Source organism: Sminthopsis crassicaudata, chromosome 3 (assembly GCF_048593235.1).
Source record: "Sminthopsis crassicaudata isolate SCR6 chromosome 3, ASM4859323v1, whole genome shotgun sequence".
Classification (NCBI taxonomy): domain Eukaryota; kingdom Metazoa; phylum Chordata; class Mammalia; order Dasyuromorphia; family Dasyuridae; genus Sminthopsis; species Sminthopsis crassicaudata.
The window spans coordinates 152,752,744-152,775,075 of record NC_133619.1 but is presented as its reverse complement, the minus strand read 5'-3'; the positions used below and the strand labels follow the sequence as shown (position 1 = coordinate 152,775,075).

Here is a 22,332-nt window from a genome sequence, read left to right as displayed (position 1 = left end):
TTAAAAAAGTTGTTTATACATATGTAAGAAGTTATTAATTGTGAACTGATTCAACCATTCTGGAGAGCAATTTGGAACTATGCCCAAAGGACTATCAAACTGTGCACACCCTTTGATCCAACAGTGTCTCTACTAGGTCTGTGTCCCAAAGAGATCATTTAAAAAAAGGAAAAAGACCCATGTACAAAAATATTTATAGTGGCAAAAATATTGTGGTGGCAAGTAACTGAGGATGTCCATCAGTTGAGGAATGGCTGAATAAGTTACAGATATATAATAATAATAGAGTGGAATATTATTGTTCTATAAGAAGCGATCAGCAGGATGATTTCAGAGAGGCCTGGAGAGACTTCCATAAACTGATGCTAAATGGAGTGAGTAGAACCAAAAGAATATTGTACACAGCAAGAGCAAGAGTATGTGACAATCAATTCTGATGGACGAGGCTCTTTTCAACAGCAAGGTGATTCAGGTCAATTCCAACAGATTTGTGATGGAGAGAGCCATCCGCAAACCAAAGAGAGGGCTATGAGGATTGAATGCAGATCAGAGCCTAGTATTTTCACCCTTTTTGTTGTTAGCTTGGTTTTTTTTCCCCTTTCTGATATGATTTTTCTTATGCAGCATAATAAATGTGGAAATATGTTTATAAGTATTACACATGTTTAATCTACATTACTTGCTATCTAGAGGAGGGAGATGAAGGAAAAAGAGAAAAATTTGGAACACAAGGTTTTGAAAAGGTGAATGTAGAAAACTATCTTTCCATGTATTTTGAAAATAAAACGCTATTATCTAAAAAAATTAAGATATTAAGCACTGAAGATCAATAAACATTGGACTAAATAATGCTAAAGTTCCTTCCGGCTCTAAGATTCTCTAGGTCTTCCTAATTGGGAGATTATTATAAACACACTATTTTGTGTAGTTCCACCATAAATAATAAAAAATAAAACAAAAAAACACTTTTAATTCTCTATTTCCATCGTTTCTCCATTTTCATATGCTGACAGAATAAGGACATAACTGTTTAGAGAGCTTAACAGAAAACTTAAAAGAACTATATGTGACATGACACAATATTCAACTAGTTTTAACTAAAAGTGGCTTAGTTTCTGATGAGATAAACAAGAAAGAAATAAACATTTTAATAAGTAACTCTGTATCTAATGAAAAAATCCCCACAAAAATGAAGTTCATATTTTAATACTATCTTAACTAAAAAGCTTTCTTTTTAAAAATTTTAATATCCATTACATAAAAAGCCAAGTTTTCATATGCTCTGTGGAGAGAGGAGGGGATATCAAAAAAAGTTTTAAAATGCAAACATCTTTTGATGATCAAAGACAGAAAACTTCACATATAAACAAACTTTAAAACACTTACGCAGTATATTCATAAGGAAGAACAGATTCCACAGAGTCAAGCCTGTTCACAAACAGTTCTATTCCAGACTGAAAATGATGAAATACAGAATTAGGATAACAAACAACTGTATGTTGAAAATCAGTGACAAAGATTTATCATGCTTGGAATTTAAAAATATTTTGATGTGTTTGAAACATGGAACTGAATGAACAAAATGGAGCATTCTTAGTGTTTTACCTATGTTACACGTCATATATACTGTTTACTTAAAAGGTTAAGCTTAATTTAGTTGAATTTAAACTGAACCAGAGGTCTGAGTATTGCTAAAAGTCTTAAATATTATAAAAGCCTTTTCTACCTCCACAAACTTTAAAATATACACTGGTATATTTTCACTGCAATTTTCACTTCAATATTGATGCTATTAACAAATTTAAAAAACTGCAAATGTTAGTTTTCCAAATTCAGCATCCCATTTTTAAACACTAAAAGTATTTTATTTTTGAAATACATTTTAGATACAACATTTTCACCACTCAAGTCCTATAAATCATGTAAAATGTTTTTTGACATGAAGTCTTTTTTGCCCATAAAAGTAATTTGTAAAGTCTTAATAGAAAAAATGAAATTTCTAGTCAGTAAGGAAGAAAGGAAAAGGAAGAAAGACGACGACAATGACAATCTGGTACATAGAAAAAGTCATTCATATTGGCAAGACAATACTGTAGGAAGAAAAATTCTGAATTCCTAAAATACTAATTTCTAAACAGTCTCTCCCCCAAGTGCTATTCTTAACCTCTCAGGATTCAAAATACCCAAAATATTTGCTCATCAGTTTACCAACAAAGATTCTTTATCATGGTTACTAAATCAATTTTAAAAGCTAGTGAGTATGCTTATAACTTTGCTCAGAATTGATAAGTGCTCCTGGGTAAAAGTTCTGTAAAGCATGGATACAAGCATCTTTGATACATAGTTATCTCTAGTCCCTGTGGTCCTTATAGGCTCACCTGACTGCATGGAGTCAGATATGAAGCTCTTATACTCACTTTCAGCAGTCATTATATTGAGATGACTATATTGAGGTGATTTGAAGGAAAGCCAAATAAAAGTTCAATACTTGGTTTCTTGATATAGGTTTCCAATGGAGAAAGAACAAGATTGTCTTCCTTATTAAAAGCAGATTATAATATGTATACAGTGTTTTACATACATAATTTCACTAGATTACCAAGAAAACTTGCTGTGAAGTGAGTCTTATCTTAAAAGTATTATTGATTGAACAGATGAGGAAAAAGAAATAGAAGTTAAGTGATTTATCCAAGGTCATACAGTCAGCCAGTACTGGATGGCATTGCATCCCAGTTGTTTTCTTAACTCAATCTCTAAATTTTAGGGTAAGATTGTCAAAACAAGTATCTATTTCAAAAGTACAAATGAGAAACTGGAAGTTCAAGATATCAAATCATTTAGTGGGGGGGGGGTGGAATAAAGGTAGGGTCAGTCCTCCCATATCCCCTGTAAAACAACGTGAAAATAATTCCTCAAAACAAACTCTGAAGTGGCAGAATCAACAAAAGGACAGGGCAAAACAATTTTCTAAGGTGAGTGCAGTACAGCAGCAAGTAGGCTAGTGTGAGAGAAGAGCATGACACATGACACACTGAATCTATAGTAGTAGCTTCCCGAGCTCTCAAGCCTACAGACAATAAGGAGGTCCAGATAAGTAGTCAGGAGATTACAGGTGACCCTCTGTTGGCACTGGGACTGTTGCATTGTTCATATGCAAATATAAAAGTTGCAGTCTTAGGGCAAAAAGAAGGGACTAGCAAGAGCAGGGACTTTAGACACAGTTCTAGGACAGAGAAGAATTCTTATGGTGACACGCCAAAGCACAGACCAGGAGAGCAATGCCTACATTTCATGCCAACTTGGAAGAACTGAAAACTTACAGATCCTTAAAATTAGCTTTGAAAACAACAAAAAACATCTGAAACTTGGGAGATATTTCCTCCATCTTAGGAGCACATCCCAACTCTAATAAAAGTTAAAAGTCATGAAAAAATCTGGAAAATTGAGTAAACAGAAAAAGGAGAACTTTTTAAGAGAAATTTACTACAGTGACAAGAAAAATCAAAACAAATTCAAAAGAAGACAATGTCAAAAGAGCTATATGCAAAACTCAAAGGAAAAAAGTGAACTGTGTCACAGGCCCAAAAAAGAATTTCTGGAAGAGGTCAAAAAGGATTTTAAGAATCAAATAATGGAAGTAGAGAAAAAAAACTGGGAAAAGAAATGACAATGATGCAAGAAAATCAAGCAAAAAAGTTGCCAATAGATTGTTAAAGGAGGCACATACGTGCATGAACACAAATGTACACAAAATGAAGAAAATAAGGCCTTCAAAAACAGAAAAGGTAAAATCTACTTTTTTTAAAGTAGAAAAATTGTTAAAAGCAGAATTGGCCAAATGTAAAAAAAAAAAAAAAAAAAAAAAGTAGAAAAATTCACTGAAGAACTCATTAAAAATCAGAATTGGCATGAAAAAAAAGATGTACAAAAATTCACTGAAGAATTCTACAACTTTTTAGAAACAAAAGCTCATTGAAGAGAGTATTTCCTTAAAAACTGGGACTGGGCAAATGGAAGCCAGTAACTCCACCAAGACATCAAAAAAAAAAATAAAATAAAATAAAAAAATAAAAGGATGGAAAAGAAAAAAAGTGAAAAATCTCACTGAAAAAATAAGTGACCTGAAAAACAGATTGAGAAGACATAACTTAAGTAGTGAACTACATGAAAGTCATGATCAAAAAAGCTTAGACATCATATTTCAAGAAATTATCAAGGAAATTACTCTGATATCTTAGAAATCAAAAGAATCCACTGATCATCTCTTGAAAGAGATCCCAAGATGAAAACTCCCAAGAATATTAAGGCCAAATTCCAAAGCTCTTAGGTCAGAAAGAAAATACTGCTAACAGTCAGAAATGAACAATTCAAATATCATGAAACCACAATCAGGACAACACAAGACTTCACAACTTTTACATTAAATGATTTGAGAGCTTGGAATATGATATTCCAGAAGGCAAAGGAGCAATGATTACAACAAAGAATCCCCTATCCAACAAAACTGAATATAATCCTTCAGGGGGAAAAAAAATGGAAAATTAATGAAATAGAGAACTTTTAAGAATTTCTGATGAAAAAATAAAAGTTGAGTAGAAAAATATGACTTTCTGAAGGTGGTCTAGGTGTACCTGATCTAAAGCTATATTATATAGCAGCAGTCACCAAAACCATTTGGTATTGGCTAAGAAATAGACTAGTCGATCGGTGGAACAGATTAGGTACAAAGGACAAAAAAGGGCACAACTATAGCAATCTAGTCTTTGACAAACCCAAAGATACCAACATTAGGGATAAAAATTCATTATTTGGAAAAAACTGTTGGGAAAACTGGAAATTAGTATGGCAGAAATTAGATATGGACCCACACTTAACACCATATACCAAGATAAGATCAAAATGGGTCCATGATTTAGGCATAAAGAATGAGATCATAAATAGATTAGAGGAACAGAGGATAGTCTACCTCTCAGACCTGTGGAGGAGGAAGGAATTTATGACCAGAGGAGAACTAGAGATCATTATTGATCACAAAATAGAAGATTTTGATTACATCAAACTAAAAGGTTTCTGTACAAACAATACTAATGCAAACAAGATTAGAAGGGAAGTAACAAATTGGGAAAATATTTTTAAAAGGAAAGGTTCTGACAAAGGTCTCATTTCCAAAATATATAGAGAACTGACCCTATTTTATAAGAAATCAAACCATTCTCCAATTGATGAATGGTCAAAGGATATGAACAGACAATTCTCAGATGATGAAATTGAAACTATATCCACTCATATGAAAGAGTGTTCCAAATCACTATTGATCAGAGAAATGCAAATTAAGACAACTCTGAGATACCACTACACACCTGTCAGATTGGCTAAGATGACAGGAACAAATAATGATGAATGTTGGAGGGAATGTGGGAAAACTGAGACACTGATACATTGTTGGTGGAGTTGTAAAAATCCAACCATTCTCGAGAGTAATTTGGAACTATGCCCAAAAAGTTATCAAACTGTCCATACCCTTTGATCCAGCATTTCTGCTATTGGGCTTATATCCCAAAGAAATACTAAAGAGCGGAAAGGGACCTGTATGTGCCAAAATGTATGTGGCAGCTCTTTTTGTTGTAGCTAGAAACTGGAAGATGAATGGATGTCCATCAATTGGAGAATGGTTGGGTAAATTATGGTATATGAATGTTATGGAATATTATTGCTCTGTAAGAAATGACCAGCAGGAGGAATACAGAGAGGCCTGGAGAGACTTACATCAACTGATGCTGAGTGAAATGAGCAGAACCAGAAGATCACTATACACTTCAACAACAATACTGTATGAGGATGTATTCTGATGGAAGTGGAAATCTTCAACATAAAGAAGATCCAACTCACTTCCAGTTGATCAATGATGGACAGAAACAACTACACCCAGAGAAGGAACACTGGGAAGTGAGTGTAAATTGTTAGCACTACTGTCTATCTACCCAGGTTACTTATACCTTCGGAATCCAATACTTAACGTGCAACAAGAAAATTGCATTTACACACATATAATGTATCTAGGTTATATTGTAACACATGTAAAATGTATGGGATTGCCTATCATCAAGGGGAGGGAGGGGATAATTTGGAAAAATGATTACAAGGGATAATGTTATAAAAAAAATTACTCATGCATATATACTGTCAAAAAAATTTTATAATAAAGTGACTTTGTTTTCAATAAAAAAAAATCTGACTTTCAAATATAAGACTCAAGAGAAGTATAAAAAGGTAAATAGGAAAGAGAAATCATAAGAGATTCAATAAAATTAAACTATTTACTTTTCTACAGGGAAAAATAATACTTAATCCTCCTAAGTACTTTCTCATTATTAGGGCTGTTAGAAGGAATATACATGGTGTAAGAAATGAAAATTTCTCTCTGGTATTATTAATTGATAATCCAATCAGAACCAAAAATCCCCACTCCCTTTTGTACTTTCTCATCTAGAAATCAACTAGTATAGGAAATCTTTCTGAAAGATCTACCTGGGTCAATATCTAATCAGAGTAAAAGAAATTCTAAATTTAGATTAATGAGTACATTCCTGCTCATTATGTTTGCTAAGGTTTGGGAAGTGCTGATTCTATCTTTTGTCAGACAGGTGATAGGGCAATTGATAAGTCTCTTGTGACCAAGTTTTGGGTCATTATTAATAAATTTATTTCTTCATCTGAGAACTGCCAGTACACATTCTTTGATCATTTATCAATGAATATGAACTGGCAGTTCTCAGATGAAAAAATAAAAGATATCTATACTCATGAAAAAATGCTCTAAATCCCTGATTAGGGAAATCTGATTAGGCAAATGAGGGAAAACTGATTAAGCAAATTAAAACAACTCTGAGGGATTACTTTATATTATCAAATTTGGCTAATATAACAGAAAAGGAAAATGACAAATGTTGGAGATGTGAAAAAACTGGAATACTAATGCACTGTTGGTGGAGTTGTGAACCAATCCAACCATTCTGTGGAAAATATGGAACTATGCTCAAAGTGTATGTATCCTTTGACCCAGCAATGCCATCATTAAGGCTATAATATCCCAAAAAGAGGGGAAGAAAAAGGAGAAAGACCTATATGTACAAAACTATTTATAGTACCTTTTCTTGTGTTGGCAAAAAACTGGAACTTGAGGAAATACACAACAACTGGGAAATGACTGAACAAGCTGTAGCAAATGATTTTGATGGAATGCTATTTACTATGCTAGAAGAAATGATGATCAGGATGCTTTCAGAAAAACCTGGACTTACATAAAATAATTCAAAGTGAGCAGAACCAGGAGAACAATATATACAATAACAATAATGTACAATGAATCAACTATGAATGACTTCGCAATTCTCAGTAATACAATGATTTAGGATAATTCTGAAGAACTATGATGAAAAATGTTCTCCAATTCCAGAGAAAGAACTGATATAATCTAAATACTAATCAAAGTGTACTTTTGTTCAATCTTTCTTTTTCTTGTGTTTTTTTTTGTTGTTGTTTATTTTCTTCTGTACCATATGATAATATGGACTGTATAAGCTATAATAAATTTGGAATTAAAAGTTTGGAAACTACAAATTTAAATGTCACTTGAAAAAATACTTAAAGAAAAAAAGATATTTAACAATTTGAAGAAAATGGAAACTAGAATCCATAACTTTCCAATAGACTCCAATGAATGGTTTTTCTTCTAATCTATAGCTACAACCCCACTACACAGCAAAATATCATCTTAATTTTATCACAAATTAAAACCTATTTACTATATGAAGCAGTATTTTTTATCCTAAAACCTTCCCTCCTTTCAAGTTTCACAATATCCTCCTTATAGTATTTGAGGATTTTTGCTGAACACTTAATTTTCCTCCCTAGCTCATAAATCTTTCTCAGGGTTTAGGCAGGTTAAACCATGATTTTGTATATTTATTTCTGGTATCTTTCAGTGTTCTTAACTGTGGAAGCATGATGAACAAATGTCTTCAAGGAACATTCTGTTAAATTCCTTTCCTGGGTATATGTAAAAAACACTTTGGATTCTATTATTTTAAAAGTAAAGTACAGATTAGTTTTCTTGAAATTTATTGCATGTGCCCACAATAAAATTTATTTATCACTTTTTGTCTAGTGTAGCTTTCTGAACTCTTCATAAAGCTTATCCCCATTGACTTGATAGTTCAATAATAAAAGAATTTAATATCATCTATACAATAGTGGAGCTACAGTTTGAACCCATGGTTTTGCAAAATTACAGTCCTATTTTTCTTTATGATCAACAAATACTAGATTATGAAAAGTTAGAAACATTTTAATATTGCAAAGACTTATCCTAGATAAATTCTGGCAAATGATTTCTTAAGAAAAAACCATCAGAAACTGAAATACGCTATCTATCCTCCTAATAGTGTTGTAATGAACTCATGGTGAAGAATGAGGCACAGATTCAGAAGTGGCAAAGGTGGGGGATTTGTTTTTTGTTTTTTTTTTCTTTCAAATATTTTTTGGAGGTTAGAGGTACAAATAATAACATTATCAAAAAACTTTTTTAGAACAAAAAAAGGCCATTGAAGTAATTAGAAATACAAACATATATAGTGAAAGTCAGCAGGAATATAGATAAGCCAGATAATTTTGAATATGTTTATGTATACTTAGCCAGTGAAGCAACTTAAGAGATGCAGATTCAAAGACTCATGTTCAATCTTATTTTTCTTTTTTGACTTTGTATATGGAAATGCATATCTCAGTTACATCTAAATTAAAATAAAATAAAAATTAATTTTTAAAAAGAAAATAGGTACACTAACGTTCTGTTAGTGGAGCTGTGAAATGATCCAGTCATTCTTGGAACAAGAACAATAATAAACATGTCTACCCTTTAACCTAACTATATCACTACTGAGAGTATATGCCAAAGAAATTTTAAAAAAATATTTCTCATGGTAGACAAAAAAAAAAAAAAAAAGAGGGGGGAATAAGAGGTAAAGCTAAGAAAACAAACTGCATTCATAAATGCAATAAAATACTATCATAAGAAATGATGAAATGAACAAATTCAAAGAATCCTGGAAAGATCTCTGTGAAATGATAGAGTGGAATGAATAGAACTAGGAGGACAATTTATACAACAATAAGGAAAAACAAACTTTGAACCCTTCTTAAGAATTCTAATGAATATAATGATAAAAGCACAAATCCAAAATAATAATGATAAAACGTGACTTTCCTGAAAGAGAAATGATGAACTTATAATTCATAAAGAGATAAAAAGATATAATATTTTTAGGTATAACCAAACTTTCAACCCTTCTTAAGAACTCTGATTAATGCAATGATAAACTGCAAGTCTAAAGGAGTAACAATAAAATATGACCCTCCTGAGAGAGAAGTGACGATCTTTTTGGGCATAGTCAACATGGCCCAAAGATCTGGGCTATGATTCTGGTTTTGAGAGCAGAGGCTGGAAATTCATCCAGAAAGAAAACAAAAGAAAAAAAAAAAAATTGAGATATGAACGCAAGCGAAAGAACAACTATTCTAATATTGAATTCAACCTAATATGTAAAATATACACATATCATCTATATATTATCTAATATACATGCTTCAAAACTGCATTAAAACTTCTGGGACACCCTGGGGGAAAAGAGTCCAAACTATCAATAACCTCATGGAAAAAATGCTCCAAAGCACTATTATTTTTTTTATTATATATTTATTTATTTTAAAATATCTAATAGTTTTTATTTACCACATATTTGCATGGGTAATTTTACAACAATAACAATTGCCAAACCTTTTCCCCTCCTTCCCCCGTCTCAAGATGGCAGGTTGACCAAAAGATGTTAAATATATTAAAGTATAAATTAAATACAATATATGTATACATGACCAAACAGTTGTTTTGCTGAACAAAAAGAATCGAACCTAAAGCACTATTATTAAAGAAATATAAATTATAAACAACTCTTAAGGTTATATTATGGGAAGATAGGCACTACTGGTGTTTCCCTGAAATGAACTACTCATTCTGGAAAGCAATTAGCAATCACTAAAATCTTAGATTCAATAGTATAACTAGCTAACTAAGATCTTCACTTCAAAAAAGATCAAAGAAAGAAAAAACACCCATACCACACCATAATATTATTAGCAGCTTTTCTTGTTTTTATCAAAGATCATGGCAATGACCATCAACTGGAAAATAACTGAACAAATTACTGGCATATAAATGTAAAAAGAAAAAACAAAAAAATCTATTACTATGCCATAAGAGATAACAAAAAGGAGAGGTTTTAGAAAAACTTGGGAAGATTTGTATGTACTGATGCAGAATAATGAAGTAAGCCGAATCAGAAAAACAATATACAGCCATAACATCATTGCTGAGAAAAACAACTTTGAAAAACTTAAAAACATGGCCAATGTTCTGGCCAAGCCAAAAGATGATGATCCATCTCTTGATGGATGAGTAATAAGACTCAAGATGTAGAATGACATAATTCTGGACATGGGAAATATGTAGATCTGTTTGACAATACATGATACAAGAATTATTGTTCCTTTTTTAATTTGGAACGCAGGGATTTGTGGGAAAGGGGAGCAATTCCAAAAAAGGAAAAGAAATGAAAGGGGGTTGCCTATTTTCTAAAATGCAAAGAAGGGGAGGAAACAAAGTTCAGGGGAAAAACACAAAAAAAAACTTTGAGAGTAACATGTTGAATTTGTTATTACTTCTTTTTTTTCCAAAGCAAGCTTTACATAACAGACATTTCACATATAATCCTTTCTTTTCCTCTTAGTTGTATATGGAATTTTTTTTCTTCAAGTGGAGGGGAGGCTTATTACCTATAAAAATATTTAAAATTATCAAATTGTGCTGAAGATTTGGCCTTCCATTCCACTCACATAGGTTCATGGTTCATAGGTTTAGATAGAAGATGTAAACCTATAGTTCTCCACAATTTTCAGTTGAAGATATTAATATAAGCATATAAAAATGCTTTAAATCGCTATTGATTAGAGAAATACAAATTAAGACAACTCTGAGGTACCACTTCCCAGCTCTCAAATTGGCTAAGGTGACAGGAAAAGATGACAATAAATGTTGGAGATGTGAGAAAACTGAGTCATTATGCATTGTTGGTGGAGTTGTAAAATGATCCAGCCATTGTGGTGCTTAAATTGGAATTATGCCCAAAGGGCTATAAAACTGTGCTTACCCTTTGAATTAGCATTGTCACTACAGTATCAGTATCTCAAAGAGATCAAAAAGAGGGAAAAAACCCATATGTGCAAAAAATTTTGTAGTAGTCCTTTCTGTAGTGGCAAATTGAGTGGATGGCCATCAATTGGGGAATAGCTGAATAAGTTATAATAAAAGAATGTAATGGAATGCTATTATTCTATAGAAACGAGGAGCAGGCTGATTTCAGAAAAGGGTAAAAGACTTACATGAATTGACGCTGAATGAAGCAAGCAGAATCAAGAGAATATTGTACAAAGCAACAAGATTATGTGATGATCAACTGAGATGGACCTGGGCTCTTCTCAACAATGCAGTGATGTGAGGCAATTCCAACAGACTTGGGATGGAAAAATGTCAAATGCATCCAGAGAGAGAAATATAAAGATTGAATATGGATCAAAAAACATAGTATTTTCACTTTTTTTTGTTTGTTTGCTTGTTTTTTCCTTTCTCGTGGTTTTTTTTTCCACCCCTTTTTGTATGTTTTTTTCTTGTACAACATGAGAAATATGCAAATTACTTGCTGTCTTGGGGAACAGATAAGAAAAGGAGGGAAAAGAGAAAAATTTGCAACATAAAAGTCTTGTAAACACGAACATTAAAAATAAAATACTATTGAAATTTTTTTTAAAAATTACTGTATTCTCAGTAAATCTCAGTTCCTGCACGATTTCTCTTAGTGTAAGTATTTTACCCCACTGAGAAAGATTCTAAAACCTCCTCTTCAACATATTTAGTTTTCTGTTCCTATTGCCAATGCTAACAAAAACTGACCACTTCTGCTGGGCTTTCAAGCATTATTAATTATCTAGAAGATCCTGCTTATATGATCTTGAACTTCCTGATAGCCCTTGCAAAAAGAGCAAGAGAAAAAAAAAAAAAATCACAGAATTTGGGAATCCAAAAGGTGCAAATATTAAAGGGACCTCCCAAATAATTGAAGTGCTGTATTTACCCTTTAATATTAGATTTAGATGTGAATTTTTTTTCAAAAAGTTTTTTCTCCAAGATGGCAGAGAGGACACACATTTCTTCTTGACCTTCTCTTATAACCCTCAGAGTAATTCGCAAATTCAGCCTCTGAATTAGCTCTGGACTGACAGAATCTGTAAATATTGGGAGTGTAACAAATTACCAGTAGAAGATAATTTTGAAGATCACCAGAAAAGATCTGTTTCTATCGAAAACAGAGGGAGGCAGGCCAAGTACAAGCAGGCTGAGCACAGACACCAGTGCAGAGCCAGGCAGTGTGATGGAGAATCTATGGAGAGGACTCTACCACAGTGTTAGCCACTCTGCCCTGGTTGCAAGCCAGCAGATCAGCAGAGAAGTTATAAAACATACAACTCAAACAAAAAGGTAAATAGTGAACCCCAAAATGCCAGAATCTCAAGGGACCTGGCCACGCCCACCCAGTGCTGGGAGTGAGTCAACATTGACCCAGAGCAGCCATAGTCGTTATAAAGGAAGTTGCTGCTTATAAGGGAAGCTTTTCCTCCCCTGCTCCAAAAGCAGACCATAACATTTTTTAAAAAGTGAGTAAAAAAGCAAAGAGCATGCTGACCATAGACAGTCTTTATGGTGGAAGAGAAGAACAGATTTCAAACCCTAAGGAAACTAAAAGTAGATCACCTCCAGATGAAGCCCCAAAGGGTGATATAACTAGTCCCCATCACACAAGGCTCTCCTTTAAGAAAGATTTTAAAAGAGAGCTAGAAGAAAAATGGGGAAAGAAAAGGAAAACTTTGCAAGAGGGTTGGAAAAGGCATATAACTTATTAAAAGATAGATTTGACAAAACAGAAAAAGAAAACAACTTCCAGAAAAAGAGAATTTGTGAAAATGAAAAAGAAAACTCCTTTAAAAACAGAATTTGTGAAATGGGGAAAAAAAAAACTCCCTGAAAAACAGAATTTGTGAAATAGGAAAAAAAACCCATTGAACAAAACAACTCATTTAAAAACTTAATTGGACAAATATAAAAAGTTTAAAAAAAAAAAAAAAGTAAATGAAGAAAATAATTCCCTAAAATTCAGAACTGAATAAATGGAAATGAATGACTCAATGAGATATCAAGAATCAGTCAAGCAAAACTGAAAAATTGAAAAAATAGAAAAAAATGTAAAATACTTCATTGGGAAAATAACTGACCTGGAAAATAGATCTAGGAGAGACAATCTAAGGATTATTGGACTTCCTGAAAACCATGATGAAAAAAAAGAACTTAGACACTATTTTTCAGGAAATCATCAAAGAGAACAGCCTAGATGTCATCGAATCAGAAGGTAAAATAACCACTGAAAGAAATCACTTATCACCTCCTGAAAGAGATCCCAAACAAGGAATATTGTGGCTAAATTTCAGAACTATTGGACCAAGGAAAAAATATTACAAGCAGCCAGGAAAAAACAATGCAAATACCGAGGAGCCACAATAAGGATTACCCAGTACCTAGCAGCTCCACCTTAAAGAATCAAAGGGCCTGGAATGTGATATTCCGAAAGGCAAAGGAACTTAGAATGCAGCCAAGAATAAATTACCTGCTAAACTGAGCATTTTCTTTCAGGGAAGAAGATGGACATTCAATAAAACAGGTGAATTCCATTTATTTTTGATGAAAAGATCAGAGTTAAATAGAAAATTTGACCTCCAAATATAGAACTCAAGAGAAGCATAAAAAGGTAAAAAGAAAAGAACTCTTGAGAACTGTATCTGTTATGGGTATACATAGAGAGTGCATGTACAATTTGATTTTACTGTTATAATATAAAAAAGAAAACTAGAGGTAGAAAGAGGATTGTACTGGAAAAAGGGAAAAGTGAAAGTAAAATGAGGGAAATTACATCCCATGAAGAGGCAAAGAAAATGTATTACAATTGAGGGAAAGAAGGGAAGGGGATAAACAATTGTGTGAATCTTACTCTCATCAGATCTGGCTCAAAAAGAATATTAGACATATTTGGTTCACTGGGAAACTTCTCTCACTTTATAGAAAAGTGGGAGGGGTAAGGGAAAAGGGAAGGAATAGGCTAAATAGAAAGGAAAACAGAAATAGTAGGGGAAAGGTATAATAAAGAGGGAAGGTCTCTAAAGGGGGAGGGCTTGTGGAGGCAAGTAATACTCAGAAGTAAAATACTGGGGAGGGGAAAGGGGAAAAGGAAAGAGAAAAGTATAATTTGGGGTTAGTAAGATGGCAGGAAATACAGAATTAGTAGTTTTAACTATAAATGTGAATGGGATGAACTCTCCAATAAAGCAGAAGCGGATAGCAGACTGGATTAAAAACCATAATCCTACAATATGTTGCTTACAAGAAACACACTTAAAGCAGAGTGATATATACAGAGTAAAGGTAAAAGGCTGGAGCAGAATCTACTATGCTTCCGGTGAAATAAAAAAAGCAGGGGTAGCCATCCTTATCTCAGATCTAGCAAAAGCAAAAATTGATCTAATTAAAAGAGAGAAGGAATGAAATTATATCTTGCTAAAGGGTACCATAGATAATGAAGCAATAACAATACTAAACATATATACACCAAATGGTATAACATCCAAATTCCTAAAGGAGACATTAAGAGAGCTGCAGGAAGAAATAGACAGCAAAACTATGGAATCTATACAAAAATTGACCACATATTAGGACATAAAGACCTCAAAATCAAATGTAGAAAGGCAGAAATAGTAAATGCATTTTTTTTTCAGATCACAATGCAATAAAAATTACATTCAATAAAGATTTTTCCCCTAATAATTAGTTTGTCTGCCAACTAAAGTTTACCTGTTCTTGTTTCTCGGAGTTGGACAATATTCTCAGGAATAATAGCTTAGCTGGGTGTACTAAAAAAATAAAATTTACATTCAATCATTTCCATAGCAACCACCTCAATAGTATCTGCTCTGATGCAGACTGCTAATCTATTTAAGAGACCCTGGCCTAAAACCTTCCCAACACAACTATCAAAGGGCATTGTATTATACTTATGGACAGTTTAGAGATTTTTCAAGGATAATTTTGACTCTAATTTTTTCTCAGATTTGGGTTAACTAGGGATCTATGAACTATTTGATAATTTCATAATTATATTTCAAATAATTTCCTTTATAATCTATGCATTTTATGTATTTAAAAACAGTATTCCAAGGAATCCATAGATTTTACCAGACTAGCAAAGAAATTCATGATATTAAAAAGTTTATAAACTTCCCCTTAAGCTAATATTTTGTTAATTTGTCACCAAAAGAAAAAAAAAGTTTTCTGCAGTAAGGTTTTTTTGGGTTGTTTCATTATTGGGGGGGAGGGGGAAGACCATCTCAAACAACTTATAAGTACAGGGACTACTTACTCATAGCCTGATTCCAAAACAAAATGGCATGGGACTTTGATCTGCTTTGCTTTCAACTCAGAGTATTTATCCATCTTCCTTAAAAAATCGGATGGCTTCCCTCTCTTAAAGGTTTATTGATACCAAATTTGGTTTAGACATGCAAGCTAACTGGCTTCGCTCACAGCATCTCAGAACTCATGAGATCTTCCAGCCTCAACTTCCCTTGTAACTGTGATTAAAGGCATGTGTCTCAATAACTCTAAATGAATATTTGACTCGAATACAAAAGATCACAAAACAAAATAAATTTAAAATCAATGTAGTAATCTTTCATGGGGAAAATTCTTTTTTTTTTTTAAATAAGTTTTATTGACATTTTTTCATATTACATACATTACCTCCTTAACCTTGTCCTCCCCATTTTAGAAGGTCCTCATGAATATTTTTGTAAAGAAAAAAATTAAGTAAAACAAATCAACACATTAAAAAATATGATGTTATATAAATTGTTTCCCATTTGTGGAGCATTTTCCTCCTCCAAACTTTGCAAAACTATCTCCTATCTCATGTTGGGGGCCAAGCTTGGTCTTTTTATGATTTCACATCATTCAGTTTTGATTATTTTGTAGTTGTTATTCTTTCCATTTATACTGTTATAAGCATACTATTTTCTGGTCTCTGTTTACTCAGTTTGTATTGCATTTCCATACTTTGCTGTATTCACATTTGTTGTTTCCTACAGCAATACCACAATTTTGTGATTTCCCCAGTCAACAGATATTTTTCTTGTTCTTTGCACAAAAAAAAAAAAAAACAAAAAAAAATTAAGTTGTTTTTTATCTTATTCCTCTTAAAAAAAAAACAAAAACATAAAACTGTCATAAGGGATGGCGCTTTGTTATAAAGGGGAAGGGGAGAGCTGTTAGGGTTGAGGGTAAATCTCAAGAGCAGAGTCTGAGGTACTTGGAGGCGGAAGCCCTCCTCACTCTTGATTGATTACTGGCTCGGACACTCTCTGACACGTGACCTGGGGACTACAGAAAAAGGGGTTGCAGAAAGGGGAGGGGAGGAGAGTGGTAGAGTAGAGTAGAGTAGATTAGATTCGTTATGTTTTAGGATTAGAGCATTAGGATACAGGGAACTCTATGTAGTAAAATAATGTAGTGAATAAAGATTAATTGCTGCATATTCGTGTGTATCCGGTGTTCTATGGGGGACCTCTTGAGGTTGTTCTTCGATTCAGATAATGGAGGCCGTGATGACAACGACCTGGTGAAAGGTAAGACGCTAATTGACCCTGCTGAGGTGAGCAGCGGGAGTTAACGAGGAGCTAAAAGGATAAATGTAGGTTTTGTAAAAGCAAAAGATTTCAGTAAAAATCTACTTTTAAAAAAATTTTCCCAATGAAAGATGACTATCAATTGGATCATTTATTTTGTAATGTGACCGTTTATCAATCAAGTAATCAAGTATTCACTGAGAACTCATATATAGTGTGAGATACTGGCCTAAATTTATTCGGGCCTATTTAATGTGGGGGATTAGTGTATGCTTAGAGTTTCTTAAATGATGTTTCCATGAGGAAGATGCAAGGAAAAAAGATAGCTCTCCATGTGAAGGATAACTAGGGGCTGCTTCCAAAAGAAACAGAATATTGTATAAGGGAAGTACCTTGGAGAGATAGAATATGACATAGATATTTCATAACATGCTAAGGACATGTTAAAGATGAGGCTTCTTTGCCTGTAGAGGCATTCAAAAAGGTCTCTCAACTTCTTTTAGCTTTACTCAGTTCTGGAGAATATTGATAACTACTTTCATTCAGAAAAACCAATAAAAAGAACAGAGCCTCTGGTGTCCCGAGTTTCCAAAGGCTCTAAAGACTGTTTGTATTCCCTCATTCCAAAATTCAGGTTTGCAGTTAAATGCAGCATGGATGCCCTGAGAACCAAGGCCCAAATTATGGTAGTGGCTTTTGGGAATCGAATCTAGTTGTGGCTAAAATGCAATCAAACTGCACCTGGATAAAAAAACATGATCAATGCTATGCAGCAATTGAGCCAATTACTGAGTCTAAACCAGATCTCTTTGAAGCTCAGAGATTGTGTTTTGTTCAGTAGCAAACAGCTAAGGGTTAGAACTTCCTAACTCCAAAGTATAATACTCTTTCAATTCTACTTTATCACATTCATATACCAAAGGAAAATGAATCTGGCATTTGTATAAGAGATGAGGTGAAAAAGGAAGGGATTAGAAGCACAGAAGACCACTACAATAATACAAGTTTAAGGTCTTTGGGAGTCTGATCTAAGCAGCAGTGAAAAAAGAAAGCAATAAACTTGTTCCTGATTTGACCAGAGAGAATGATGGTCACTGACTGGGTGGTCGCCATGAACTTATCTGGTAGGAGGAAGGACTACCCTTTTCTCTTGCCCCCTCTTGCCTCAGTCCCAAGAAACTAGCCTGGAGGGTTGGCATTTCATTTTAGTTCTATTTGTCATTTTCAGTTCTAGGTTCATATGGTAGAATATTTACTGGACCCAAGAGTTTAAGCACAACAGAAATGCTCTGAGAGGCCAGAGTGCCTGGAATTCAAGCTTAAGATAGGGCTATGGACTTGGAATTTGAAACTGCATTAAACTGCAGACATTGCAAATGTTTGCTTACAAATGTTTGGACTGTGTATTTGTGTAGGAGATTTTTAAGAAAAATTTTTTGTACTTCTAAGTTTCTCTGAATATTTTTTCTGACATGATGCTTTGAACTAATGGGTACTTTTACAGAGTTTATTATTATTACAGTTACCAAAGCACTGTACTGTGCAAATGGATGAGAAAAAACAATGCCTAAGAGAAAGAAGACATTCAATAAATACTAAAAACAAATTGAACTGAGACAGCTATTTATATGGTATAATTGAGAAATGTCTCATGCTTTGGGTAATAATGTACTCAAATGCACATAACAAAATGTTAGAGATCATCTAATTCAAACCCCTTACTTTACCAGATATGGAATCTGAGAGGTCATAATAACAATGATTTAGAGCTCAAATGGTCCTTGGAGGTTATCACTCTCATTTATAGATGAGTTAATGGAGGCACAGTGAGAATGACTTGTTTAAGTCATAGTTGCTAAGTGATAGAACTACAAGTGAGATTTAATTACTCTTGATTCCAAATCTGATGATTTTTCCATTCCATCATGCTGCCACTCTAAATAATTGTAGGAAAATCTGAAGTGAAAGGAACTTAGGTTTCTTACAGTTGCTTATCTCAGATGACCTAGATTTTCTCAGGAAAAGAGAAGGAATGAGTGTGACAAGGGATACAAAAGTGAGGTTGAAGTTTGAGTACAAAAGGTTTAGCAGTATGTAAAATGAACAAAAATTGAACCCAGCAACTGTGAAGCAGCAGTGATAACCTAGCTAAAGGATGTAGCATGATCAAGTCAGCAAGGTTTTATGGTTTTTTCCCAGAATCCAAGTAAAATCAATGAATGCTAACCCCAGTGAAAAGTTTAAAGAATGAAAGCTCCGAAGGACGTGTCATTAAGTAGATCTCTAAAAATGACTCACCACTCCATTTAGAATAGGAAAGCAAGCAAATCCAGAATAAGAGTAATAAACTAAAGTTTAGGACCAAGATCACAAGAGGATGGAAAACAAGTTCAAATAGAGGGAAAAGAACAATAGAGATGAGATGATGAGATATTATGGATAAAATAGAAATTTCTGAATTTAAGGTCTTAGAAGCAGAGTAATTTAAAATAATAAAGAGAAGAAATGGGTAACAAATGTAGCTTTGCCGCAAAGTGGCTAGATTAAAATACAAACAGTACCTCTTAACTAGAAGTGATTTATCTTCCATGGTATTTTTATATTCCTCTCATGTATTTATCATAGTCTGATTTATTTACAAGAATGTCTTCACTGATAACATATGTTGAATAGTCAATGATTTGGAAGTCCCTGAAATGAAGACATTAAATCCAACATTTATTAATCATCAACCAAATTCAAATCATTGTACAAGAGGAAAAAGGTTTCAGGAAGACAGCTAATGGTGACATCAAAGTGAGGAGAGAAGTAATCTGTAGCTAAATGCTACAGTCAACAATCAATTTAATAGCTTTTCCTAGTCTCACTTTCTCTAAATGAAAGCTTTTCCTTTCATCTTGCCTTAAAACAACAACAACAGCAAAGTATATCTAAGAAGAAAAAAGGCTGAAAACTGGGACAACACAATAATAGTGCAATTATTTGTTGAATAAACATATGTAATTGATATTTATAAATTTTAACATATACAAATTAGATATGATAACAAAGATTCAAATTTATTCTGTCACAGCTACACTGCAGGAAAGCTGAGGAGACATGGCCAAAAAATACAAAATCATAACAAGGTTACAAAAAAAGCTTTGGGAACTCAATCTATTATGCATAACATGGAATTTTTGGTGGAAAAATTGAAAAAAGAAAACCATTACATATCAAAGAATCACAGAATTCAGGAGCCATCTAGTCCAATATATATACCAAAGTCCCTGCTGACAAGGCAATTCCTTCCTGAACACAATTATTATGTTTCTCTGGTCTTCTCTTCTCCAAGCTAAACACACCTATTTCCATGTTCCATATTTGGATCAAGAGTGCTATACCACTCATTCTACAAAATGAAATCAATAAAAAGTTCAGACCTCTTCAGCAGCTCCGGCTGAGGCCCCTCTATCTGAATACAGAGGATAGAGATTGGACATTAGAGAATTCCTCCCTACACCTCTACCATATAAAGAAGGAACTTTAAGAATTTACCTAATTTAGATAATTCAGGAATCATTTCCCAACCAGACATGATCTTCTGGATTTCCATGCGCTCCAGAAACTCATCATTTTGCCAGATGAAATCAACTCAGAAACCCACACTTCCTCAGATCACTTCCTACCCCATCAGTAGGACTTCATCATGTTCTACCCTAGTTATCTTTCCTCTATCCTCTTGCTTTTCAGCTTCCTTTTATATGTTGCCTTTCCCTATTAGACTACAAACTCCTGGAAAGCAAAGACTGTCATACCTTTCTTTATATTCCCAATAGTTGGCACATTATAGGGCTTAATAAATGTTTACTGACTACTAAAGACCATTATCAGCTCTGGTATTTTCGTGTACTCCTTTCAATGACATGTCTGTGTATTGAGAAGAGCGGGGAAAAGATATTATCACTCTGGAAATTCATCTCTTTTACTGTTTTCTGCCTATGAATCATTGGAGTAGAAGCACATAGACGTTTTCCCCAATTTTCTATCAGAATGATTAAGTTGGATGAAGGCAGAAAACAAGAGGGAAATTTATAAGGCTAACTAACTAAGGCAACTGCAGGTGATGGTGGGCTAAAAGCTAGACTACAACAATTTCCCACTGCTTGGGTTCTATAAAATGATAATATTATAGGCTTGCAAATGATGTTATAAATATACAAATGGCCCTCATCAGAAAAAAGGTTCCTACCACTGCTTTAAACCCAAGGATAAGAAAAACAGACTCATTCAAGGAACAATTTTATAGACTTTGGCACTGATGCTACGTGACTTTCCTTCAGTGGCAAACAATGAAATCCCTTTTAAAACTTCTGTCCTATGAAATTTCTACTTATTTGATATTGTCATATCTGACTCTTTATGCCCCCATTTGTCATTTTCTTGATAAAGAAGTGGTTTGGAGTGGTTTGCCATTTCCTTCTCCAGCTCATTCTACAGATGAAAAAACTGAGGCAAACAGGATTAAAAGTGACTTGCCCTGGATCACATAGCTAGTAAGTATCTGAGGCCACAATTGAACTCTTCCTAAGTCCAGACTCTGCACTCTTATCTACTGCATTAATTAGTTGTCCCAATTTTTAATCATATCTTTCCATAAGTCTTCATGGCAACAATAACTGATCATACTTGATGATTTAAAAGGGGAAATGTTAAAAGATAAAAAGATATTAAAATTTCAGCAAAACATGTGAGAAAGTCTCTGATTATCTGTGTACACAAGATGTAGATAACTGGTTGGATGATACTATCAATTCGGTATCCAAAACCTATGATATGCATTGGATTATAAACAGTACAATCAGGAATACTTGGGTTGAAGTCTCACTCTGACATACTTGCTTCAAAACTCTGTTTTAATTACTTAGATGAAGTTATAGAAGGTATGTTTATCAAACATGCAAGTGAGAACTGAACTAATTAATGTAACATTAACATAATCAAGATTCTAAAAAAGCCAAAATGAAGACCTGAAGCAAAAAAAGAAGAAATTTAGCAAAGATAAAAAATGAATGTCATAGCTTTGTTAAAATGCCACACAAATATATACTATTATGACTACTTCAGTTTTTAAAACTAAGAGTAGTGCCATGTCCAGATCAAGAGAAATGAAGTCTTATAGAATTCCATAGTGGTAAGGTCACATGTAGAATACTTCCAGTATTTAGTATTAAGAATCAATCAGTTTGTGGGACACTGATACACTGTTGGTGGAGTTGTGAAAGAATCCAGCCATTCTGGAGAGCAATTTGGAACTATGCCCAAAAAGTTATCAAACTGTGCATACCCTTTGATCCAGCATTTCTGCTATTGGGCTTATATCCCAAAGAAATACTAAAGAGCGGAAAGGGACCTGTGTGTGCCAAAATGTTTGTAGCAGCTCTTTTTGTTGTAGCTAGAAAC

At 33.5% G+C, this 22,332-nt stretch overlaps 1 protein-coding gene across 2 annotated transcripts in view; it reads right to left on the bottom strand.

The window, feature by feature from the left end:
• Positions 1-22,332, bottom strand: part of TM9SF2 (transmembrane 9 superfamily member 2) — a 78,566-nt gene that overhangs the window by 44,404 nt on the left and 11,830 nt on the right. For both annotated transcript variants that reach the window (XM_074299444.1, XM_074299445.1), the window contains exon 2: positions 1,387-1,454. In XM_074299444.1, coding sequence (XP_074155545.1) covers positions 1,387-1,454 — 68 coding nt within the window. The remainder of the gene's footprint in view (positions 1-1,386; positions 1,455-22,332) is intronic.